This window comes from Haemorhous mexicanus, chromosome 6 (genome assembly GCF_027477595.1).
Source record: "Haemorhous mexicanus isolate bHaeMex1 chromosome 6, bHaeMex1.pri, whole genome shotgun sequence".
Classification (NCBI taxonomy): Eukaryota; Metazoa; Chordata; class Aves; order Passeriformes; family Fringillidae; genus Haemorhous; species Haemorhous mexicanus.
The window spans coordinates 6,322,414-6,347,234 of NC_082346.1; the positions used below are offsets into that span (position 1 = coordinate 6,322,414).

General features: G+C 39.1%; 1 protein-coding gene across 5 annotated transcripts in view; it reads left to right on the forward strand.

The window, feature by feature from the left end:
• Window positions 1-24,821, forward strand: part of LGR4 (leucine rich repeat containing G protein-coupled receptor 4) — a 102,574-nt gene that overhangs the window by 29,738 nt on the left and 48,015 nt on the right. For all 5 annotated transcript variants that reach the window (XM_059848388.1, XM_059848385.1, XM_059848384.1 and 2 more), the window contains exons 2-4: window positions 4,323-4,394; window positions 18,924-18,995; window positions 20,460-20,531. In XM_059848388.1, coding sequence (XP_059704371.1) covers window positions 4,333-4,394; window positions 18,924-18,995; window positions 20,460-20,531 — 206 coding nt within the window. In that variant the 5' untranslated portion in view covers window positions 4,323-4,332. The remainder of the gene's footprint in view (window positions 1-4,322; window positions 4,395-18,923; window positions 18,996-20,459; window positions 20,532-24,821) is intronic.

Consider the following 24,821-nt stretch of genomic DNA (forward strand, 5'->3'; position numbering starts at 1 on the left):
GCACTGTAGGAGGGAGGGCAACTGTGTTTATTTTTTGTGTTACATCTCTCCTCCCTGAAATGGACACTAACTGTAAATATAAGGCTGTGATTCATGTTATCCCCTGAGATGCAGCCTCTTGCTAAAGAGGTTACCACCTTTGGCAGCTCATATTTTAGTTTCAATGCCAGCTTCTTGGCCATCCTTTCAGTTTCAGTGCCAGCTTCTTGGCCACATCATGCCCTCCAGTGTTTCCAGGAATGGGGCATCTGCCACCACTGCCTTGGTAATGTTGGTCAGTGAGTGAAGAGTTAGCCTGGCTCTTTAGTACAGATAAACCCAGTTAATGACTACCTGGTGAAAGGTGCAGGTCTGCCTAGGGTTCTCCTTTTTCCTGACGAATCTGAAGTGTAAACCATGGTAGTACCATCATCTTAACTCTCTTAGAGCCGTTGTGTCTCTTTTGCACTTTCTGGGGAAAAGGAACTTAGTAAAAATTTCAGCTTTTTAGCAAGGCATCATGATAAGCCGTCCCTGAAGATTCATGTGATGAAGACAATCACAGTTGATATTTCTGTCTGTCCCAAGCATAAATGTGGGTCTGAACCTAATTTTAAGTCAGAGGTGTAGTTTGCTGGGCTCTCAGACCATACTGGGGACTTGTTGGAAGAACAAGAAAACGGTGACAAGCCTTTTAGATACAGAGTCTGAACTAGAGTTCACCAATAAAATTTAGGGCAAATGTATGGAGATTTTAGTGTCTTATTTGCTGGGAGTTCTGTGTGTTTGGTGGCAATTCAAAGATTTGTGTTGTGCTGCTTTTAGGGGACTTAGATCTGGGTGTAGTAACCCAATCCATAGTAGGTTTTTCTAGCCTAGACCTGCTGAAAAGGGGCTTTAGGCAACTGCTGGCATGATCCTTCTGTTCTGTGATAGCATCATTCCCAAGAACACTGCTAGGGGTTGGGATAGTACTATTAATGTTCTTTTATTCATTCTAAAGAACTTTTTTTATATATTAGCACTCTAAATGATTTTTGGGTTTATATTCCCAAGGGATTTTTAGTAGAGAAATAGGTGTGGTATGACAGCTTCTCAGTGGAGATTTCTTTGACATGTCAAGGGACATACTAATATTTATGTTTATTAAATAGACAGCCTTCTTGATACTGCATAGACTGATCCATTTTTTTTTTTTTTAAAGTTTAGGAGTAGTAAAATGACTATTTCAAAAATGCAAGCAGTAAAAACTTAGCAAGGGCTATTTTTTGTTTTGGACTGTGGTTTTGGGGATTATTTGTCATTATTTTGCTATATTGTGCTTCACCATTTTTGTTGCAATTCTTCTATTAATTATGTGTTATCAAGAGTATCTTCCCAAATTAACTAGGTAAACTTTGTAGAGACTAGTTATTAAGTAATCTAATTTTAGTGTCATGGGTGTTCCTAATATTGTTTGAAAATTCTTGGTCATGAACTACTTAATATTTTATTACCAATGTATAGTGCTTATAAACTCATTCCTTGAGGAGATTCTATAGAGTGAAATGAAAAGAAAAAGAAAAAAAATTATATATATCAGCAAAGCTGCTCTTACATAATGTTCTTCATTAACAAGAATTGTTTTAAGACTTGTATGGTGTTCATTAGGAGACTTTCAGAGCTGGTGCTTGGATATTCCCCAAAGTTTGCAAATCAGTGGTATAATGATTAACTTATTTATTTAGTAAGAATTACTATAACATGTAATGAAAGCAAATGCAGAAACTTAGTAAAAATTTCAGCTTTTTAGCACGGCATCATGATAAGCAGTTCCTGAAGATTCATGTGATAAAGACAATCACAGTTGATATTTCTGTCTGGATTTTTTACAAATTCAGCTTCACTGAAAATAGACTTCAGCAGAATTTGAGAATATTGATGATGGTTCTCATTATTAAGGTGATCTGTTTCATGCTTACATCCAAAGAATCTACTTCCCCAATTAAATTGTAGAGGCTAATCCTTGAACCTACTGGGGAAAAAACATTTTTAGTTAATTTCAGATCCCAGAGAAAGCCAAAATTGCTTTGAATTTGGATGTCAACCATTCTGTGTGTCTGCATGGTTTCCATTGACTTTGTTTAGGATTGCATAGGGCACTTCTCAAACTTGGCATTTACAGCTCTGGAAATTTCAAGACCTTTGCTTTCTGGTGGATGTTATTTCATTGCCTCAGCTGTCAAAGAGCAACCGTGCAGTGCCACAAATGTGTGTGCAGCCACAATCTTTGCCAAAGTGATGCATAAGCATTCATACAGTTATTTCTGATGCTATGTGCTGTTGGCTTATTTCTACTACCTTTGTTTATTGTGGTGCAGGGTTTTATATCACCAGGACTGTTTGTTCAGAGTTGGGATTTTCTTACACAGGTTACTGTTCTTAAGATTAGGGTCTCCACTCTCTTCTTACTCTTCTGCCCTATTCATAAATGCTTCCCAGTTGATAACAGAAGTGGATTTGCAGTCCTCTAAAAAGGAGAGGACAAGCCTGGATGTGTGAAATGTGCATCTTTATGAGAATTTGAAAAATTAGTGAGAATAGATGTTGCAGTCTCCCATGGAGCAGACAGATGACAGGTCATGTACCTGATACATTTATTTACTTTCCTGCACAAGAAGAAAAACATCCTCAACAGCAACATTTTTTTACCGTGACCAGGCTGCTGCCAAGGCACAAAACACGGCTTAATGCATGTGGGCTGTTGAGTCTGGGGATGAAGCATCTGCAGTTCAGCTCCTTCTGGAGCTTGGTGAAGGAGGCTTTTCTACCATAGTGGATTTGTTTTGGCTCTTATCACAGTTGGGTTTGTTTTGTATGTGCTGAACCTTATTTTGATGTCACTGCTCTTGAGTTAGGTTAGTGTACTATTAGCAGCTGCTGAGGAGCAACTCTCTTAGTTTATGCTGGGAAGTGAGAAATTAAGGTTTTGGACTACTATTTCATTAACATTTATTTTAGAGAAATACTTGCCTCTAGATTTAGTGTAAGAGGGCAGTTTTACAGAAATGGCTGTCTCTGGATTTAGTGTGAGTGCAGTTTTACAGGAATGGCTGTCTCTGGATTTAGTGTAAGAGGGCAGTTTTACAGGAATGGCTGTCTCTGGATTTAGTGTAAGAGGGCAGTTTTCACACTTGCAGCACCTGAGGGTCTCTGCTGCACAGGTGCTGCAGCAGATCAGCTGCCAGTTACTTGTTAATGTCAGGGAGGAGCTTCAGTGGTACTTGTTGGCCATTAGTGAGATAAAAGGAAAGTTTGGCTTTGTTTGTTTATTTTTTATCTGCATTGTGTACAGGTGGCATGTAGGCACTAGAAGACATCTAGCAGGGAAGGTTCTACTGACAAGTGTTACTGAATTGCTTATTAACTACATACGGAAAAAACCCAAACCAGCAACCGAGTGGAAAGTAAGAACTTGGATTATGTCATGAATTGTTACACAGTTAGTTTAATTATCAAACCAAATTGTTATCATGCTGCTTTTATTCACATTGAGTAATAACTTGCTTTAGGACTGGATTATCTGTGATCATTGTGTAGGTGTGAAGTGAGGTGAGCACCAAGTTTGCCACTTACTGCTGCTTTGTACAGAAAAAAGCTGAGCAGGTCCGCATACCTGTCATGTAAGCACTTGCTGCCAGCTTCCCTCTGCTTATAGACTGAGAATGAAATCTGCTTAAAACTATTACCTCGAGGACTTTATAGGTTTTGTAGAAGGAAAACAAAAGAAAACAAAAAAAGACTGTGGTAGAGCTAGGACATGTTTCTGCTATTCTTGCCAGTTGTTCCAGAAGCGTTGTTTGCCAGAAGCTATTTATTAAGTCCTAAAGCATGTATTATTTTTTTTAAAGACACTGTGGGATGAAAATTTGCATGGTGGGTGGTCACAATACTTTTTTTTTTCATACGCTTGTGGTTTAGAGTATTCTTAATCATCTGAGTTAAAACTGTATATCAGTGTAAGTTGGTAAAAATTAGGACTGTCGATAACAGTACTGTAGAGCCTCTTCCATGTGTGCCTTCCCTGTAGTTTCACAGTAATTATTTTTGTTTATAGGTGTTGGAAAACTTTATTTTGTCAACTTCCCATTTTGTAGGCCTTTGCTGCAACCTGATTCTCAAATTACAGTGACTTGAAAGTTTAGCATGTAAATTTCTGGAAAGAGATATTACTGTGTGATACTAGAGTAGTTTTTTTTTCCTGTTACCATACTATCTGATGAGACTTTCTTTTTTGTATTCTTCTCATAAAGTGTAAAAATCCTTTCCTGGTTAATAATACATCTGTATTTGTTCTTTTCCAGAGATATCAGCATGAATAACATCACAAGACTACCAGAAGATGCCTTCAAGAACTTTCCTTACTTGGAAGAGCTGTAAGTATGCTACACATGTTCAAGTTTTGCTGCAACATCATATGGCTGTATAAAGTGGAAGGTGGGTGGAGAACACTGTTAAGTTGAGCTGTGAACAGAAAAAGCAATTATACTTTAAAAATATAATCTTGTACGTGTTTGGAAACCAGGACAGTAAATGCTACTTACAAGGGACTTTGTGTAGTGATTATTTTAATCATGGCTGGAGTGATGACACATACTAATTACAGTGTTATCCAAAGATAACGCAAGAGTTGTGTAATTACCATTGTTTCTGAAGGAGCTACAGTATAGCTGTTGCCTAAGTTCCATAAAATAGGTCTTGCTTCATTTACTGAGCAGCTGGCTTTCACTGTCCTTGTAGGCTGCAGATGCAATGCTTACAAGCCCATCCTGACCTACATCAGAAATTCTGTGGTACAGGGCTTCTTTCTCCTAATTTCTCTGGCAGAATTTTTTTTCCCCACTTTCCACCTTCCTTTTGTCCTACTCTTATTTTAGCTTTCTTTTTTTATGTTTTACTTTACTGCTACTTGGATTTCTGAATCCTTGACCTCATGTGCTCAGTATTTTGCGGAAGTCTGAGATGCCTCTGCAAAGCTGAAGCATGCTTTCAACAGCATTGTCCTTAATTAGGTTGGGTTTCAGAGTCAGTACACAGGGAGGCAGGTTTGACATTCATTTACTGTTTTAAGTAGTTAGGTGAAACGTGCTTTCTGTGTGCCTTAGAGTTTCCTTATCTGGGAAGAGGGGGTGAGGGTAATGGTTCAACCTGTGCAAGAGAGCTTTGAGAACTTTCAGTACTAAGCAATAGATAAGACAACCACCCTGCAATTTGCTTTGCCTCTCCTATATTTTCAGTGACAAAGTAGGACTTCTTTTATTAAAGAGCATTTAAAGTACAAATTAAAGCTGTCTCTATTTGTGACTTTGGCAAGACTAGGACTGTGAATGCTGCTGCATTGAGAGGTTTTTCAGTAAATCACCTTAGGGAAAGAGCTGCTTGTTTTCCCAAAGGCACCACCCTTATGAGGTAGGGAAGTGTTCTTCTGACTTCGCCAAGGAGGAAGCAAGCAAAGAATGAAAACCATTTGTAGAGGGCAAAAGAATAAGTGAACCCTGTAGCAAAACTGCAGATAAAGCCCTGAACCCTTTGACTCTGGTTATCTGTTATATCTTTGTTCCAGTTCCACTGCACCTCACTGGAACAAAGATACTGAGAAATTGATAAGAGATAGATTGCTTGCTTCTGAAGAAAGATTTGGGTTCCTGAAGGTTGCTTCTTTGCACTTCTGCCTCACTAGTTACTCTAATAAGGTGTTCCACCTCTCCTTAGAATTTTGGTCTCTCTTACATCCTGATAATGTAGCAGCAGCCATTACTAATGCACTTAAAATAACTCCATTTTACCTGGTTCTTAAATAATTTTGACTCAGGTCAGTACAACCGTGAAGTGCAGTTGAGTTGATTTATGCCAGATAAATTGTGTGTGATATCTCATATCTCATTTCATGTTCAACATATCCTGGTTTATTCTCTCTGATTTAAGGTATTATTTTTATCTGTGATATAGTCAAGAATGCTGTATGAAGAGAAATAGGTTTTCAGATGGTGCTTTTGTGTAGTTGACAGAATTCAAGAAAGGCTCCTATGGCATGAGTAGTCAGCTGGAAAAAAAAAGTGGCCTAGGAGGGCTTGGTTGGCTTCAGAATATGTACTAGCAAACATTCCATATGTGCTTTATAATATGTGCTTCTATATGTCTGTATGTTTTGTTAGACTAGTTCTGTAACCATCTTTTTAAATTTTAATTCTTTGTAGGCATGTTTCACACAAGAAGTTGAAAAACCCAAACAATTCTGTTTTTCCAATTTAGATGACTGTGGGAGACTTCATTTTCTTTCCCCAATAAGTAATTTAGCAATAAAACCTAATGGGTGGGTTTTATTGTGTTACTTCATAAACCTTGGGGTGTGTCAGGAAATAAAAAGGAAGGGCAGAGCCTTCAGCCATCGTCTGTTGGGCTTATTGCCTAAGAGCCATTTCCTACATGTACCTCATTGTCCCCCTAAATTCCAGGTTTTCAGTTTGAAAAAAAAAATAGGTTAACATTAAGCTCAGAATCATGTGTGAACACCAAGAAGCTTTAAATCATTCTTAGCATGCTTACTTAATGTGTTAAAGTAACTTCTGGGGGAAAAAAACCCCAAAACAAAAACAAAATTCCAGATTCCCTTGTTTCTTAAATGGGAGTACAATGAAGTAAGTTCAAACAAAACAGCTTTCCTCATTAATAGAAATGACCAGCAGCAGATATGACATGTTTCTGCTTTGTTCTCCCTGTTCCCTTTTCTCTATGGGACAGGGTACAAAAATATTTCATTCTTTATTTTTGCTGGTTATGAGCAGGCGCAACTGAACTCTCATACTTCCTTCTGTACAACCACAGTTTTTCCTATCTATGATTGTCGAGTTTCTTCCTGGCTTTTATTTGTAGCTGAACAGATCCAAATTCTGACTGCCAGGCCCTAGCAAAGTTGCTTTTTCAGCACGCAAAACTGGGAGTTAGTGTCCATGCCAAAGAAAAGTGATTTAAAGAAAAAGACTTAAAGTGGTGTTGGAATGTGTGCTAAAAGTGACTTTTCATTGAGAAATTCTCCCACAAATTACACTAAAGAAAATGAAAATCCCACAAACTAATGGGAATGCCCACACCAACATGCAGGCTAGTGGGTCTCCATCAAGGAGACAGCCCCAGACACCTTTATCTTCATACCATGCCATAACCCTGCCACTGTCAAATGCTGTGTTCAATTAGCCCTTGGCAGAGTTTGCTAATTAATGTTGCAAAATAGTATCATAGAATTTAATGGAATGGAAATAGGAGACAATTAGAATGTATTATTTAGGCAACTGAGTTACATGTATGGAGAGGATGAGATTAAAATGTTCACTAGGAGCCATTTGAAATGTGGGTTGTCATTTCTTCAATGAAATTATTTGGTAATCTGCTGAGGCTTCAGTGGATCATTTTCTAAATCCTAAAAAGAACACTAGTGGAAGAAGCAGAGCACCAGACGTGGAAAAGCTGGCTGCTCAATTCAGAAGTACCTTCTGTATCACCAAAGAGGAAGCAACTCTGATGCTTCAATTATGCATCCCAGGCTGGTTTTGGATGTTCTGGATTATCCAAGACACCTGCAACAGACTGACAGGTCTGACAGAGATGGGAAGCCAGTGGGTCCTGTGAATGGCAGTTTTGGAGCCAGGCGGAAGAGGACATCTGAAATGGCACTAAATGGCCACGTTAAGGCAACCGACTCCCCAGCAAAGAATCAAATTTGCAAGAACAATCTGGGATTTTGTAACTTCGAGGTGATGTGCTATGGACGCATTACTCCCATCACAGGTACAAGCCAAGGGGTTTTGCCTTGTGCAGGGGCAGAATGTGCCTGTTGGGTTGAGTGCTCCACGTGCCCCATTCACAGGCTTGTCATGCGTGTCCCCACATAGCACACTCACCAGATGGCAGTAGGACTGAGCATTGTTTATAAATGTTACACAAATTCTCCTTGTATGCGTAACTGATACCCATCTGGAAGTAATTTGCAAACTATTGGAATGGCAATGGTCAGAGTCAGGGAGAAGCAGACCACCAAAGGTTTTGCCTGAGCAGTTAATGATGTGTATTCTTCAGAAAATGCTAACATAAACATGCTGGAGCCTTAAACATGATATGGAAACTAAAAATTCTTGAAGAACTCGGCCAGGGTTTTCTAACCACTCCTGATGTATTTATAGAAAGCTAGAAGAGGAAAATATAACTAGATAATGCAGTGTTTTTAGAAAGTAGAAACCATTTTCCAGTGTGAATTTTTAACTAGAATATCTAGGTTGTGTTATGTTTTGATGGCCTTTTTAAAAGGTGGCAGTCCCTTCCAATATGTAAAGTTATCTAAAGTAGTTTGAAGGATTTTACACTTTATTTGTGAATGATCTGCTAGATTAATTAAAAAGGCAGTATCTTATTGAGGAAGGCAAAATTAAAATTATTTTTATTCTTGGCCAGTTTTCTAGTTTGTCTTCAGAAACTTGAACCACTCTAATAATGCAGAAGTATCTTTAACTTAATGACCTTTAAAGCTTTGTTTTGATTTCCAGAATGTTGTGATCTTGTTTGCCCTGTACTCATAGGCAAGACTCAGATGATCAGCTTTTAACTGTGTGGCTGCTAGTCCATGTGAGAAGCAGATGACTACAATCCGTTCCATGTCGGTCTGTGGGTTACTTGTGACAGAAGGATGTGATTGTCCAAAGGGGACACAGGTAATATCCCAGCCAGTCAGCCTTGGGCAGGGCCCTGACCTTCTCCTGCAGGGGTCAGGGAGGAGAGTGCTTTCAACTCTTGGACTATTGGGTATAAAAACCATATCACATGCTGCAAGGAAAGTAATCCTTCCTGAAAGCACCAACAGACAGCAGGGCTCAGTCAGCTTCCAGATGTGTACTGATACCAAGATCTGTTGTGTTTTTGTTTTTTGTTCATACATGATATGCAGTAGTCTCTCTCCTGTGATGCCACCTTCAGATACAGTTTGCTTTATCAGGCAAGGGCAAAACTTTCTTATTTAATAGCTGGTTGAAAATAGTTGAGGAAGTAAGTAATAAAAGGAAGAGTTAGCTCAGTAAAAGTCTTCTCTTTGCTGAAACACAATGCTAATCTGCTTTCTGAGAAACGAATAAACAGTGAACAAGAGACCACACACATGCAACTAATTTTTGCAAGAAAATAAATAGTGTGACTGAGTATTTGCTATATTTAATTATATCCATGTTTATTACAAGTCTTAAGAGGTCTTGCTTAAATATCTCCAGAGTCTCTGTTCATGGCTTTTAGTTGACAAAGTATATTTTAGGAACATGAAGAATAATTAAAATGTATACTAGCAGTGAAAATGAGGTGGGTTTTTACCATAAGGTTGTAATCAGGAAGTATTTGCTAGGGAGATGTTTAGAGTTATTTTTCCTCTTGACTGCAGCTGAAGATGACCACCTGGCTGAAATGCCACAGCTGCTTGTTTTTGTAGTATCTGTTTCAGTGTGTAATTTAGATGCAACCCTTCCTCCTAATTTCTCAGTCAGCACCAAGTGGTACCATCCTTGGACAGGGAGAGAGGGAGTATCGTGTCTTTATCTACCTGGGGTTTATGAGTAAGACATGTCTTGGAGCTATGCCTAGGTTGGGCTGTTAGTTTAAGATGCTGTGTCTTTTCTCACCTGGCTGTGGAACGCTTGATGGAAAAGCTTGCCTTGTCTTTCAGTGCTAGGTCTTTCAAGAGCAGTATTTTCAAGGTAGTGTGTGAATGTTGATGAGATGGTCCCATTCTTTTCTCCTTCATGTATGTGAGAAATCCCAAGGTTTATAGTTAGAAACTGGAGGTGAAGGACTTGCTTTGAGTAGAAAAGGTAAGAATGAATCTTCATATTGTCCTGATGCCTTGTGTTAGCTCACATGTAATTAAAACTGTGGTTAAACATCCTCTTGTAAAACAGGCTGGCACAAGTGGAGGCATTACTGCCCCATTGTAGGAAACACAGGGCACTGGGAATATTTCTCTGTGTGCTGTGGGATGTCCTGACCCCGCAGGGGAGCACTGACTTTGACCCTCATTCATGGAGAAAGTTTCCTAGACTTCAAGATAGAGTCGAATGCACAGAAGTGTGAAATAGATTAAAGAGAGTAGTGTAGGTGTATCACTCGCTGAGAAATCTAGGTTTTGGGATTTTTAGTATGTTGTGGATGGAAGCAAGATAGAGGGTACAGGGTGTCCTCCTGGGTTTCTTCTTCATGCTGCTTCTTCCTCCTTCTCCATGGGTTTGGGTGGCATTTTGTAATTGGGCAGAAAAATCTGCACTGGGGCTCTGTGGGATCAGTTATTGGGTTAAAAGGGGAAATAATCTGGGTGTCAGTTCTTAATTGGATAGCTTAGTCTTAAAAACCCTTGGAACAAAAGAGTGTTGGCCATTTTGTGCCTTGTAATGAAAAGCTGCAGAACTCAGAGTAAGAGTGGGACTGTTTTACTGATGAGAAATAATAAACATGAACTACCCTCTCAGGCGCCTTCAATCCAGACCCAGAGAAACCCACAACTGGAACCTCCACACCCCCTATCTGTCCATTCAGCCCCACCAGCAGAGTCTGAGGAACAGGCTTTGTCCAGCTGCTTTTTTACAAAGGCAGCCAGTGTAGATACCAGCTGTTGGTTCCTCAAAAAGAGCCATATGACACGGGGTTGGAAGCCAATGAGTGCCCTTCATTGATCTACCAGCTCTGAATATTTGAACAGCTGCAGGAGGTGATTTCCTCAGTTGATCCAGCCTGAATTCCAAGAGGTAAAATGTTAATGAAAAAAATGCAAGGGGTAGGTTTCTTATGTGGTAGCAAGTTAAAAGCCTAACTTGACTGGCCTGCTCACATTAGAAACGCTTGCTGCCTTGTGTGCACTGGAGCTTTAGAAAGCCAGCAGCATGTTGTAACTTGCACCTTCAAATTCTAGTCAAGACAAACCTTTAGGCAAAGACTCCCAAGCAGAATTAACCACAGTCAGCTAAGATATTTTTAAACATCACTTACTTGGTCTGCATTAAATGCTAAATGATGTTTCAAAACATGTTGGCCAACCTGTGTTTAATTAGTGTTTTCTTATCTCTGTAAGTCCTAAATCAATTTGGTTCTGGATGAGTTTTAATCATGCTCATACAAGAATATTTCTGTAGCTTAGAAGGTTCTTGCTCTGCTTAACAGCTGCATGTTTTTTCCTGTTTGTGGGGATAGATGCTAGTAGGTTGAGTAAATTCCATTGTTTTCTTGGAAGATGAGAAAGTTCTTTCTTTCCAGTTTCTGTTTCTACATGTTAATTTCCAAAGTTGACATGGTTGTATATAAGGATCCCAAGATTGGTTATTTTGCTGCAAGTACTTTTAGAGGACAAGAAAACCTTTTCCTTAACTATAGTTGGGTTTTTTCAGTTTCAGTGTTCTGCTCACATGCGCACACACAGAAACTGGCTTAGCTGAATAGCCTGAAGGCTGAGCTTTGCTGTGTTACACTTCAAGACCAGTCTTACAAGCCTTATTTATTATGCTGCCTGAGTTACCAGGCTGGGGCTGTCTGAAGGTATAATCCAGATAAGAAACTTCTGGAGGCTGAACAGTAACTTGCGAAGCTCTTAAGCTGTGTTTCTCCAAGTACAGTTCTCCAAATGGTGCTCGTGCCATGCAGTCCTCCCTCCTTCTTTCAGTTTCAGAAACTGGAGTGTGGAACAAAAGGGGGGTGTGTGAGTAATCAGGTAGCCAGTTCGAGGCCAGGGTCTCAAGAGTCATCACATGAGCTCTGAAAACCTTAGACAGAAAAGGAGATAAAACAATTCCTGTATGTTGAGGGTAAATGCCTTCTCCTCTGAGAAAGTAACTGGGTATTTGCTGTCATCATAGTTTCATGTTAGGACGCTGTGTGTTACCATGAGGAGATGTGGTGATGCCATTCTTTTAGCTCCTTTCCTCCCCTCTGCTCAGATGTTTGTGTTCTTGTATTTTTTTGTTAGTACAGAGGTATTCCTGGCTAATTAGCCTTGGCAGATGTCCTGGCACAGAAATAGTAACCAGACTCCTATAAAGTTCTTTTTCCTGCCCTTCTTTTATAAAAGTAACATTCTAGATGATTCTGTTAAAATATTTGTTTTATTTCAGCTAGAAAAAAGCTGACAGTCAACCTAAACTGAATCAAAGAATCATACTGAAAATTACCTCAGTTTCTCTAAGGTCATTCAATGTGAAGGTGTCTGCAGAACCTGTGTCTTGCATGTACCCAATATGCATCTCAAGTGGTTAGAAAACCAGTAACAAAAGTTTAATTGCCAAATACATGTAGACTTAAACCCACGTTCCCATTTTGCAGTGACGCTTGCTAGATGCTTGGTCATTCAAAGATCCCATGCCTGGATAGCCAATCAATGCCAGGACAAGAGACAAGGCTGTATGAACAGACCAAAGCAACTTTGAGGATTTGCTATATCAGCAGCAGCTTTTTCACTCTCTCTTGTCTGACCATTAACATATTTCATGATCTTGGAAACCTTCTTAACATCTGGATAGCTAAAATCACAAATCTGTAGTTAATGGAGTTGTTGCATCCCAGTTGATCAAAACCAAACTTGGTGGCTTTCATCTCTGTCTCTGCTGTGCAGACTAGGTAAGTGAAATGCATTATTACCTGAGTGTTGAGATGGCTATCAAGAGAAAGGTCTATCTGGCCTATGGTAAAGCAAAGTTACCACAGCATAGTACAAGATATGCAAAGGCAAATAGGAAGAGGAGAATGTATTTTATAAAATATATTCTGCATTTTGCTTTGGAGGTGAGAGGTAACAAAATTGGTTTCTGCAACAGCTCAGCATTTCTGCTGCACACTAGGTGTTAACCAGTTTTCTAGATACCATGGTATTGTTGCTTATATTTGCAACAAATATGTCCATGTTAAAAAATTTATGCAAATTTCTGAGGTTTTTTGCTTCAGAACACTAGTTGAGATTACAAAGACCTCTTGTTTCAACAACTTGTAGTGCCTAAGAATTGTCTGGTGTTATATTATTTCTTTTGGTGCATGTGTTGCAGTTTGGGGGTTCTAGTTTGAGGTCTTGCCCAAATACAGATACTGCTTGAAAATGAAAGGGTAGAGCATATTTTGCATGGTTGTAAATGCTTGCTTTCCTGAAAATCAATTGCAATTTATTTTCCTGTTTTTGATAGTCCATGAAAAGCATTACCATAGAGCGTATTTTATCTTCTGATCCATGCTGGTGACTCTTGCTGACAGTTTAACCGTAGAACTTACGAATGAGCTTCAGACTTTTTCATCAGTCTCATTTACTTAGATATTTTAGCTTTTTAGACCAAAATGCATTTTGAAAACAAGCAATTATCTTAAAGCTCAGTATAACTTTGAGAAAGCTGTAAACACTGGAAAGGGAGGGATCATGACAAGAAGTGGAGTTGGTGCAGTTTCAGTGCTGTGGTCGTTAGAGTTCTCTTTCTTCAGTCATGATGTGTCTTGGTGTAGTAGTCACAATTTTATAAATAATGGTGGAGGTTGTGTAATACTAAAAATGCTGCAAGAAAAGGAGGAGACAAATGCATTTTCTGTTAGCAGCAGGGAAGTAAAGTATCCATTCAGTTCTGTTAAATTGGTGTGGAGGAATGTGGAGTAACCTGGAGGTAATAGATTGGCTTCCCAGCAATGCAGCAGGCTCCAGCTGACACAAGTCCCCAAGGGGCCGTTTGCTACTCCCAGATAAGCAAAGCCAGGTTTAGTCTGGAGACCCAGATTCCATTTCCCAGCTCCTCCTTTCTGCAGCTGCCCATCTGGGTAGAAGCTGTCTGCAGAGGCATGTGCCCTCACCAGGCAGGGCACCTACCCCTGCACAAGGCATGCAGCAAAGCCCTGTATTTTCCTGCAAATGACTGTACCTCTCCTGTAGAGCTTTCAACCTTGATTAATAAATTGTAGCACATAAATAGGCATCATCTGTTGAGAAAAACAGAATTCTGTTCCAAAGTGGCTGCTATTTTGGCACAGATGGAAACTGAAGCTCTTTCGGATTTGAGGAAACACTTGCTGGGTATCCTGGATTAAGTTATCCAAGAGGCATTTCCAAAGGTGACTTCTTTTGAGGAAGAACTTAAAGTAAAATTCAAGTTTGTATTTGGAAAACACAGAGAACCCAGAAAAAGTGGAAGGCATGTAAAGATAACAGAATAGTTTAATGTAAGACAGCACAAAAAGTAGAGTTTGTGAAAGTACAGGTGGAGAAGCAGTGCAATATTTTCCAATGGGATGAAAATAGGTAGGTAGAAGTTGGATAGCTAAAAGTAGATGTTGGCCAAGCAGAAGAACAATGATGGGTATGGAGGGCTCAGGCTTGACTAAACCTTGAAATAGGAGTCTTGGCTCTTACCACAAATGAGCTAATGTAGAAGTAAAAATAGTAAATCAGATATTTTATTATGACATGTCAGGGTTGCAGTCTGTGTCGCTCTTTGAATTTGTTCTGTGTAGCCATTAAATTTTTCTCAGAGACAAGAGAGACAAAAGGTTAGGAGCATACTACCAAGAGGAAAAGAAAACTAACTCAAAATCCACAGCAAAAACATTTACTGTATGAGCATAAGACCTTCAGAAGGATGGAAGGAGATGAAACTCTTTGCTCAAGTATCCTAGGGTTCACTGCCATCTGGGATGCAAGACAAGCACAGAGGTTTCCAAGAGATTTTATTGCGTCCTGTCATAATAAGAGCGATGCTTTTAATTGTTACAGGCAAAAATGTATCCTTGGAACACCCTCCCTGACTTCTGGAGCCACACCAGTGATTAACTTGGCTTGGTTAACATGCAGCTGGGTTGACAGACTCATAATTGCAAAGTTTTAATTTCCCAAAGGAGAGAAAACCATATTAGCTGCAGCTCAGTGCAAGAACCCAGGCTTGGTGTGTGCTCTGGGAATGAGACACCATGAAAGGCTAGTCTTCAGCTACATTGCATCCTGATATATGTAATAACAAGGTGTCCTCTACATCTGGAGATTATTTACTGGGTCACTAAAATAATGATTAAAGGATATTACTCACCTCTCTATGACAGGCTGGCAGAAGGATTTTGTTCTCTGTGTGTTATGTTCTGTTTTCCTGCTATGCTGAAAAATTGAATCTGTAAATTTGAATTTGTTGAGATTTACCGTTAAAACACTCAATATTTATTTTTAAAGTAAAAATAGAAGACTACAACATTCCATGCTAAGCAGTTACAAGAAAGATACCTACTGTGGCCACTGGAGAAACCTCTAAGGTTTAACTCAGATGCACTAATTCCAGCTAGAATTAATAATAATAATAATAATAGCTGCCATCCTTGGCAGAGTCTCCAAACAAGGAGAGTCAGGATAGAGTTAGCAGAGAAACTCATGGTCAGTGTGATACACATGTATACTTCAGATGATGCCTGCTGCTGTGTCTGTGCCTTGAGAGATAAGAGATAGCAAAGTTTTTTGTGGCCTTATAGCATGGCAGGGCACTTTACACTTGTCTATTTAATTCAGTTTTTTACTGTCTTTGTGGGTGAATCTGTTTTGCAGACTGCTGCCTTTCAGAGAAAGAGCTCCAGGTAATGGTGATGTACCGTGGTTCAGTGGCAGCAGGTGGATTTCAGACTAGATACCTGTAACCATTTCCGCTCAGAATGAGGGGAAGGATAGGCACTCAGCCCTTGATAGTGTAAATGTGGGGCTGCCTTAAGGTGCTGCTTTGTGACAATGTGAAATTGTCCCACCGTAGAGCAGGAATTTCCAGGGCTGCTCTAGAGAAGGATAGTGAGTTTTGCTGCAAGGAGATGGAAGTTGTGTCTTTTCTGTTGTGCTAGAGTTTTGGCCTTGGTAAAACTGTGATTTCCCTTTGCCCATTTACCATGTGTGTGAGAGAGAGAGAAACAGGGATGCTTTTAAATTATTTAATTATAAATATTTTTAAGACTTGTTGAAAGAACATAACATGGAAAGCCTGACTGGATTATTTCAATGACAATTTATAATGATGTATGTGTGCTATACTGTGTGCTGTTTATTTTTCAGTTCTCTCTTTAAAATGAACCTGGTTGTGTAAAGAGAAGCATTTCCATCCTTCCAGCTGCTGCAAGGGAAATGTGTTGAGAGCAGTGTGTGATATACTGATCTTTGCGTGCTTGAGAGCTGCACTTGGAACCTCCTCATGAGCAGCTCCCCAAGGCTAGGATATGAATGATAAATGTGTTTTTGGCAAACTGATGAGAAAAGCCTGGAACACTGCCAGATAGTGGAGAAATGGAAATGTAATTGATCACAAAGGTTGGGGTTTTTCTGTTGGTTGGTTGGAAAAAGGCTGAAGAAGCAGGAGCTGCCTTGAGGCTGAAGAAGCAGGAGCTGCCTTGAGGCTGAGGAAGCAGGAGCTGCCTTGAGGCTGAGGAAGCAGGAGCTGCCTTGAGGCTGAAGAAGCAGGAGCTGCCTTGAGGAAAGCAGAGTCCTGCTATTTGAAGTCACACAAGTCTTGCTCTGGCTCAGCTGTCATTTGTTTCCAGTGCTCTCTAGGTTGTTGTTAGTGCCATTCAGGTTGAGGGAGACTATTGAACTGTACTTAGTTCAGCTTTTTTAAAGCTAAAGTAACAATCTCCAGTCTCTTTGGGAGAGGGAGCAGATGCCTGACAAGCCTGACACAGAGACACAGAGCAGATTATTGGGGAGCCTTGGCAGAGGTGCAGCCAAAGCTGCCTGACACATTTACCAGGGCTGCCACTCCTTTAGTTGTGTAATATGTAATCATAGTAGTGTTTGCATGCAAAATGACGAGGTGCAACAGCCTCAGTTGAATTTTGTTTGATTTAAGGATTTGTGTCATGCTGTTTCAAACACATTTTAACAGAAACATGTTTTGCAGATTACTGGCTCTGCTGTAGAGACCCGGCATGTTTCATCAGTACTTCTTTCTGTTTCTAGTGAAGTTGTAAATAAATTATTAGAAGGAAAGACATGAAAGATTGCAAACCTCCCTCCACATCCCCCCAGATAAAGTTAATCAAGTTGATTTGGACAGTTACTGACAACAAAATGAATTTTAGCGGACTGTTTAGTTGCCATCTGGAAATTTTCATTAATGTAAAAAATTCGAAGTATTTGAAAAATCATGTCCCAGCTCTGAAATTCTGAGGTTGCTTGTAGACAGGAGATTTCAAGAATAAGCATACATAGAGTCTTAATTTCCTTCTAGTTTCAGAGCTCTTTGATTATACTCAAGCATGCAGACCAACTTTTGTCAGCAGTCAGCAGATGGGGGGGGTGGGTTTAACATGCTTGTAGTGATGTCAGAACAATAGCAGTTGGGGGATGTGTGAAAATACCAGGACTAGAACACAAAATCCACCTTAGCAAGCAAGAGTAACACAGTTTTCTAAGAACAAGTAGGATCTTCTGCTGTCACCTTCTTGTTCATGAAGGTGTTCTTGTCCTTTTCTCCCTTGGTTTATAAATATAACCATCTGCATTTGAGAAATGGATTTAATAAAGATAACTAGCATCCTCTCTATCAGGCAGCATTTTATTAAGTCGCTAATTCTGTTGCAGGCAGATTTATGTAAGCATTAAGTGCTTTGGTAATCTCTTTAATGTAGTTAGAGAAGGAGATAAAAATGTAATAACATTGCTATGTTCTGGCAAGCTTATCCTTTAGGTGTTACTCCTGTTATTTCCTTTGTTTGCCTCTTTGAAATAATATTTTCCCTTTGCTGTGTCTGGCTTGCTTCACAGTGCCTTGTAACAGCAGGGATGGGTTGTGATATTCTGTAACCTTTGTTAAAGCACGTTGATTGTTTTTTAATTATTAACACTTATTGGATTGTACATAGTATTTCCATGGGTGATTTCATTGCACAACTTTGTCCAGCATTGCTTTTGCTAAGCTGGGATATGAAACCCAAGTCTAAAACCAAATACTTTGGCTGAAACTTTTGCATCTTTTGTCAGTTATGGATTACCAGGTGTTTTGCATTATTGTCTTTACCCTTGATGAAATACAGCTATTAGCAGCTGAACCAAGGCTGGGCTGCACAGATCTGTGGGGCAGGGGAGAGGTAAAAGGTTGGAGAAAGAAAAGGAGTGGGGGAAGGGGGAACGAGCTGTTTGGCTGCTGCTTCTGTTTTCCTGCTTTGTATTCTGCAGCATCTCCCCTCTTGATTACTTTTAATATCACATTGATCTTCATAATTTGTTTTGTGTTAATGTCTAGCAGTCCAGTTTTGAAACCTGCCACATTTTGAGAGTATATGCCCCAGAATCCTGTTCCATTTCTCCCTGGCCCAAAAGAGTTTCCTTTCTTCAAAAGTTCCTCCAAATAGCTGACCAAAAAGATGAAATATTGCCAATATTATGTCTTGGTCATATCAGCAGGTGTCCTGTCAATTGTCAGCACTGGGTGAACATACCACTTGCTTGTGAATATTGTTTTCATATTTGGGATTTTCATAGAGACTTCTGCTGCTTTGCTGTAGCATCTAGCATCTGGTTTTACTTAACTTCATACTTTCTTTAGAAACTGCTATATAGATTAAAAATACATGGGTACCAAAGCCTGTTTCAGTGGAGCAATGCTGAAAGCCAGAGGATTATGTTGGTAAATGCACTTTCAAACCTAGTACCATAAGAAGGCTCAACAAGATGTGCTTTTTCTAGCACATTTGCAAAAGAATATCCACAAGGCTGAGTATTGCAACCTCATTGTTAAAAATGTGCTGTAAGAAAAATAACTGTTACAAACTTGAAAGATTGTGAATGTAGAGTAATTGAATGCAAAATGCATAATTGCTTGCAAGATTTGATGTTGCAGTGATTTTCCTTGTTAGATGGTTGTAGAAGTACTGTATTTTGTGACTGAAATTATTATTGCAATTTTTTCCAGGCGACTGGCTGGCAATGACCTTACTTTTATCCATCCAAAGGCCTTGTCCGGGTTGAAAGAACTCAAAGTTCTGTAAGTAATTGGGTTTTAGAGCTTCATAGCTTGCTCTATGCTTTCTAGTGCATAGCCAGACTGTTTACTGGTAGGCTGGAGGAAATTTTTTTGCCCTCTGCCCTAAAGTGGAGCTCTCCTACTTTTTCTTTGCAAAGCATGCTGGATGTGGTCTAGATAAGATGACAGTGATGAACTTGACTAAACTATAATTACTGTATTTTATTAGAACACTTATTTGTTTCTGAAGTATATCTTGTAGCAGAAGAATCAGAGGAAAAAATCCTGAAAAGGACATGTGAGCTTTTGTTCTCACACCTTCAGCATACTCTGTCAGGTACCTGACATTATCAGGTGGTATTATACTTAGAGGTTTAATACATTTTTTGACTTATTCCCTACTGGCAATAGAAAAAATTGCTGTAGCTTGCTGCTTCTCTAAGTGAAAATGGCTTTCTATTAAAAAAAATCTTTTGTTTTTTCCTTCTGAAATAAGAATTTTTATGACAGTTGTTTTTCCATAGCTAAGGATAAAAAAAGCTTTCTGTTGTTTAGGGTTTTAAAAAACTATTTGAAAACTGCAGCATTTCTGATGATGTAAATACTTCCAAATGCTAGCAGGGTAATAGGTAGTTAATTAAAGAGATATTTAAAAAAAAAATAGACCTTGAGGTTTTAGATTAAAAAACCACAGACACTATTTCCAGGGTACAGATTAGGGAGCTGCCCATTTGCAGTACTATTTAATAAAATATGCTGTAAATTGAATGCCAAGTGTCAAAACTCTTGAAGACATATCCATTGCAATACTAACTCTGGAGGTGCCTGAAATTCTAGCAGTTCTTGGAAAATGTGGGACGTGGGTCTTAATTAAAAACTGTGACTTGAATTTTTACCCCAGTATGCACCAAAACTGAGTAAGATTTTACAAGGTCATTTACATTCTCTTTATAAAAGAGCTCACATGACATACATTGACCTAGAAGAGAATTTTGAAGAAACCCACAACAGTATAGCTTAATTCAGCTTGGCCCAGTGGTGCTTTGTTGTGAGCACACTTCATAAATTCGGATGTTGATGCGTTGTGTATTGATGCAACTTCGGGAAAAATTGGAGGTTTGTGAATTTTCTAGCATATGTAAGATAATTCCACAAGAAAAAAATAACATATCATCTCTTGTAGCAAATTTGTCCTAGTGTTAAGTTGTTTAACCTCTTCAGTGAGTTCCCAAGGGAATCTCAGCATATTGTGTCACAGCTTCTTTTCTGCAAATTAATGCTGTTAATGAACGAGTTGTAAATAAAACTGAAATAGACCATTGTTTCACTGTTGCCTTTGGGCATCTGGTCTTGAGAATTCTATATGCATTTACATACATTAGAAATCTGGGAAACCATAACAGGACTATGGGCTTTTCTGTTATCTCTAGCTTTGATAAAGATGATTGTCCAATTCTACTTTATTAACACAGTAGATTTTTACAGAACCCTCCAGAACAATCAGCTGAAGACTGTACCTAACGAGGCCATCAGAGGATTGAGTGGCTTGCAGTCCTTGTAAGTTGCCTTACTTTGCTTTTGGGTTGGGATTGCTCTCCAAGTTCCACTTTCAGTCACTCTGTCACCTTTGCTTCATTCTGTAGAGTTATGAACTATAATAATGTATGTGTCATAATGTACCTGGAGTTTCTGAAAGTGCAATTGCAACTGGAACAAAGTTTCACAATTAAAATTCATGAGGAATTTTATTTGTCATCTTTGGTGGAGTGACCCAAATGCAAACTCTTGCAAAACTCCATCACCAGGTACAAGATTGCTGTGTGAATGCAGTAGTGGTGTATTTAAACTCTAAACCCTCTTGCACATCCTAAGATATTTGAGCAATTCTTAAATGTTGTGCAAAAATGAATGATGCCCAAGCCTGTTGTATCCAGAGCAGGAAAAGGGATTTCTGGGAAGAATGACTTGAGACATGCAGAGTATTGGTTTTACAGGAAGGTATTGAAATCTCACAGACAGTTATGAATACCTCAGCCTTGATTGCCAGTTGCACATGAGGTATTTCATATGTGCTTATCCTATCTCATGGCTTATTATGATTTATAAAGCATCTTAATCAGACCCTAATAGTTAGTTACAGCTCTCTAAATGGTAGATACCTATCACTGTGAGGAGGAGGAGGTGGGAGGGGCTGCAAAATATTTCCTCCTTCCCACTTACCTCCAGAGAGAGAGGGAGGGGTAGAGTGTAAATTATCTGTTCTCTCTGTGCCAAAGTTCAGCTTTCTGGCCCAAGACCCTGTTTCTTTCAGATTATGGATTTTTGAAAAGAAAAAAAATCAGTTTTTCAAAATAGATTTGCAAACTATTGCACAACTTTAGCAAAGGTGCTTTTCTGCATTCCCTAATCTTGGATCTTGGCCCTGCTTGTTGCAGCTGCTTTGAAATTCCAGTAAGGAGGGAGTTCAGTGTCCACAGTTCACTCTTGTTTTAGTTTGTGCCTGGAAGAGAAAATACCTTGGTCTTGGTGCAAACACTATGCATTGTAATAAAAGCCCTTAAAATTACATGATAAGAATAAAGCTTTAGTAATAATTTAAAACAAAACAAAAACTTCTTCTTGGCTTCCAGCATTTCTTTGATGCCAAAAAGAGAAACTGCTTTAGTAAAAATGTTTGTCTACAAATCATCCATTTAATTTTCAGTGAACGTTCTTTTTTCTATACATATTTACAGTAATGTTTGTTCTCTAATTAAAGTTTAAAATATTAAATCTCTAGTTGCTGGAGGTGATAATTTTATGTGCAAAAGGGAAGGAACAAAATTTAAGAGAAAAATAATGAATGTATAAATTAAGTAATTATATATATATTTTAAAAATCATTATTTTTAATATTCTTGGAAAGATGACTATGTTAGAGCTATTTTTAAAAAAGCAAACATTTTAGTTTTGAAAAAATTATGATTATGTAAGATTGTAATCATTATAATCACTTGACCAAAACATCCTTACAATTAAGATATAAAAGTAACAGTTTAAAATGTAGTGAGATTTCCCTTTCTAGGAGCTTCATTGTTCAAGGGCAAATGATAAAATATACCAATTTTTAGGGTGGTGAAAAAGGAGGAAATTAGGTTAGTAAGTAGTAGCAAGCTGCTTGTTACTTCTTTTTCTGAGGAAAGGCAAATTGAGATTTCCAGATAACCAGCTGGAAATATGGTGGGCAAGTCCAGTCTGGAAGTTACTGGTGTCAGAGTCACAGACAGTTGTGAGCTGGAAGGATAACTGCATCCAGCACTCTAGTGAATGCTCAGGGAATTGAATTACTGAATAAATGACTTACACAGGGATTGGAGCCATGACCTTGGTGCTATCAGCACCACGCTCTAACCAACTGAGCTCATCTGGAGCTCAGGAGGATTTTATCTTAGGCTTTTTTTTTCCACCCACTGATGTGACTTAGCCTTTGGTTTGTAATTTGTTAGAAATGGGCAGGAATTTGAGAATAAATTGGCTTTTGAGACAAGTGTAGTGAGAAATCAAAAGCATTTTTTCTATGCAATTTGTTTACTTCACCAGAATGCATTTCTGTGATTTTAATGAATTTCAGGAAAACTTTGTTAGCATTATTCATGCATAATTACACTGATTATGCATATAATCCCCATAATTACACTGATTATCCATAGTAATGCAGATAGCACCTTCTGGCAAAGGAATGTAAGGGTGGTCCTTTGAATTTTGTGTCTGAACATGGAAACATAAGTGTCAGCATCCTGCTTTATTGTATAAAGAAAAAGGAAAAAAAGTGATTTATTCCTCTCTCTAAAGAATTTTTTGTTAATTCAAAACTCCCAACTTGCTGCAAGCTTCTTCTAAAACAAATAATTCGTTGCAGAGTATGTTAGAAAAACCTGCTTCTACTCTTCTATATGATCTCCATCCCAAACCTGAAGTTTAAACATCACTTAACTGTCCCTCTTTTGGCAGTTTCCCAGTTTGCTCTGAAGTATGGTTCCAGGGGTATTTTTCTTGGCAAAGGCACAAATTACTTCCTCAAAACTTTTATAGTATATTGATAATAATTTCATTTTAAACACCTTTACAAGTGCTTTCTGTCTTAATGTGCTTCATTTTTTAGTGTCATAGGAAGGCAGTTGCCACAATGTGGTATGTATTAACAGACTCATTAAACATACCTGGTTGGAAATAAAGAAGATGGTTATAGGGGCTTCATGCTCTGTAGTCTTTATATTACAGCTGGTGAGTAGCCAGCCTGGTTCAGAATACTGAATGGCAACTCTTTATTTTCTGTTTGTATTGAGTATTTTTTCCCATCTCTGGCCTCCAAAAGAGAGTTAGAATAGGGTTCTTTATATGGAGGTGAAATTTAGCAAAATTAAGGAGTTGTACTGAGTGGAAGCTTGCTGTGTAGCACCCCAGAAAAGTTTATCTGGCAGGATGTGTGCTCACACTGCAGGATGCTGTGATAGGTGTGGCTGTGGGACAGCTCTACCGAGGGAGAAGCCACTGCTTGTCCAGCTTGTGCCTCTTTCAGTAGCAAAACAACCTGACAAAGAGCTTCACAAATGTAAACAATAGTCTTGGTTCATTTTGGTTACTGCAAAGCATCAACAGCATGTTTTTGTTACTATGAGGCCATGAAGTACCTTGTGTTTTAGGTCTGGAGGTGCTGTTGGGGAGGTTCGTGGGCAGTCCCAGGATCACACAGAGAGCAGGAGGTGCAGCAGCACAGTGGTGGAGCTTCTTCCTGGGAACCACCAGGAAGCCATTGAGGAAAGTCTCTCCTCTAAGTGCCTTGGCATATTTGACTGTGATGATTTATTTTGTATTGATTCTGAACTTTGACCCAGAATCTGGGGATTTGTAAAATGGGAATGTAAACTGCAGCAATCTTTAGGGCTGCTCTGACTGACCACAGAAACCCAGCTACGTAGGACTAGTAGGAATATTCTGGTACTGTCCCCAGTGTGTGACAAATACTGGAATTACACTATTTAAACAAAGAGTTTCAGATGCTTTACAAAGGAAAGCTTTATTCCACTTGAATAAAAAACCCACAAAACTAGTTGCCACTGTGCATTTGCCATCAAACCCAGGAGTCTTCTGCAGGCCTGTCAATATCTGCTGGTGTATTAGGTATGATTGATTGTAACTGTAGTCCCATTACATGTGCATACTTGTCCACATGCAGGTAATACTTGAGCATTCTGCAGCAGCAGTTCAAAGCACTGCAGCTTAGCAGTTCTGCCAGATTGCCAAACTGTGGGATTTGGGATCCTGCCAGAGTGATACAGAGCTGTGATAGCTCCTGCCTCTCCTGCTGGGTGGGTGCTCACCGGAGCTGCACGGTGTCGCCATGATATTTTCTGAAAAATCTCTTTACCAGGATTTTTCTCCTGAGAAGCTGAGAAGCCTCAGAGGAAAAGAAAAACAATAATTATCTGCTGCTGTGGAATGCAACAGGTGCATCTTTGATTGGTCTGATGTGGTTGTTTCTAATTAATGGCCAATCACAGTCCAGCTGTCTCACACTCCCCGGTCAGTCACAAGATTTTATTATCATTGTATTCCTTTCTTTCCCTTGCTAGCCTTCTGATGAAATCCTTTTTTCTATTCTTTTAGTATAGTTTTAGTATATAATTGTCTTTTAATATAATATATATCATAAAATAATAAATCAGCCTTCTGAAACATGGAGTCAAGATTCTCATCTCTTCCCTTGTCCTGGGACCCCTGTGAACACCACCACAGCACTGTGAGCGTCTCCATGCCTGTGGTCAGCAGGCATTTCTGAACTCCCTGCTGGAACTTCTGGCTCCCCAA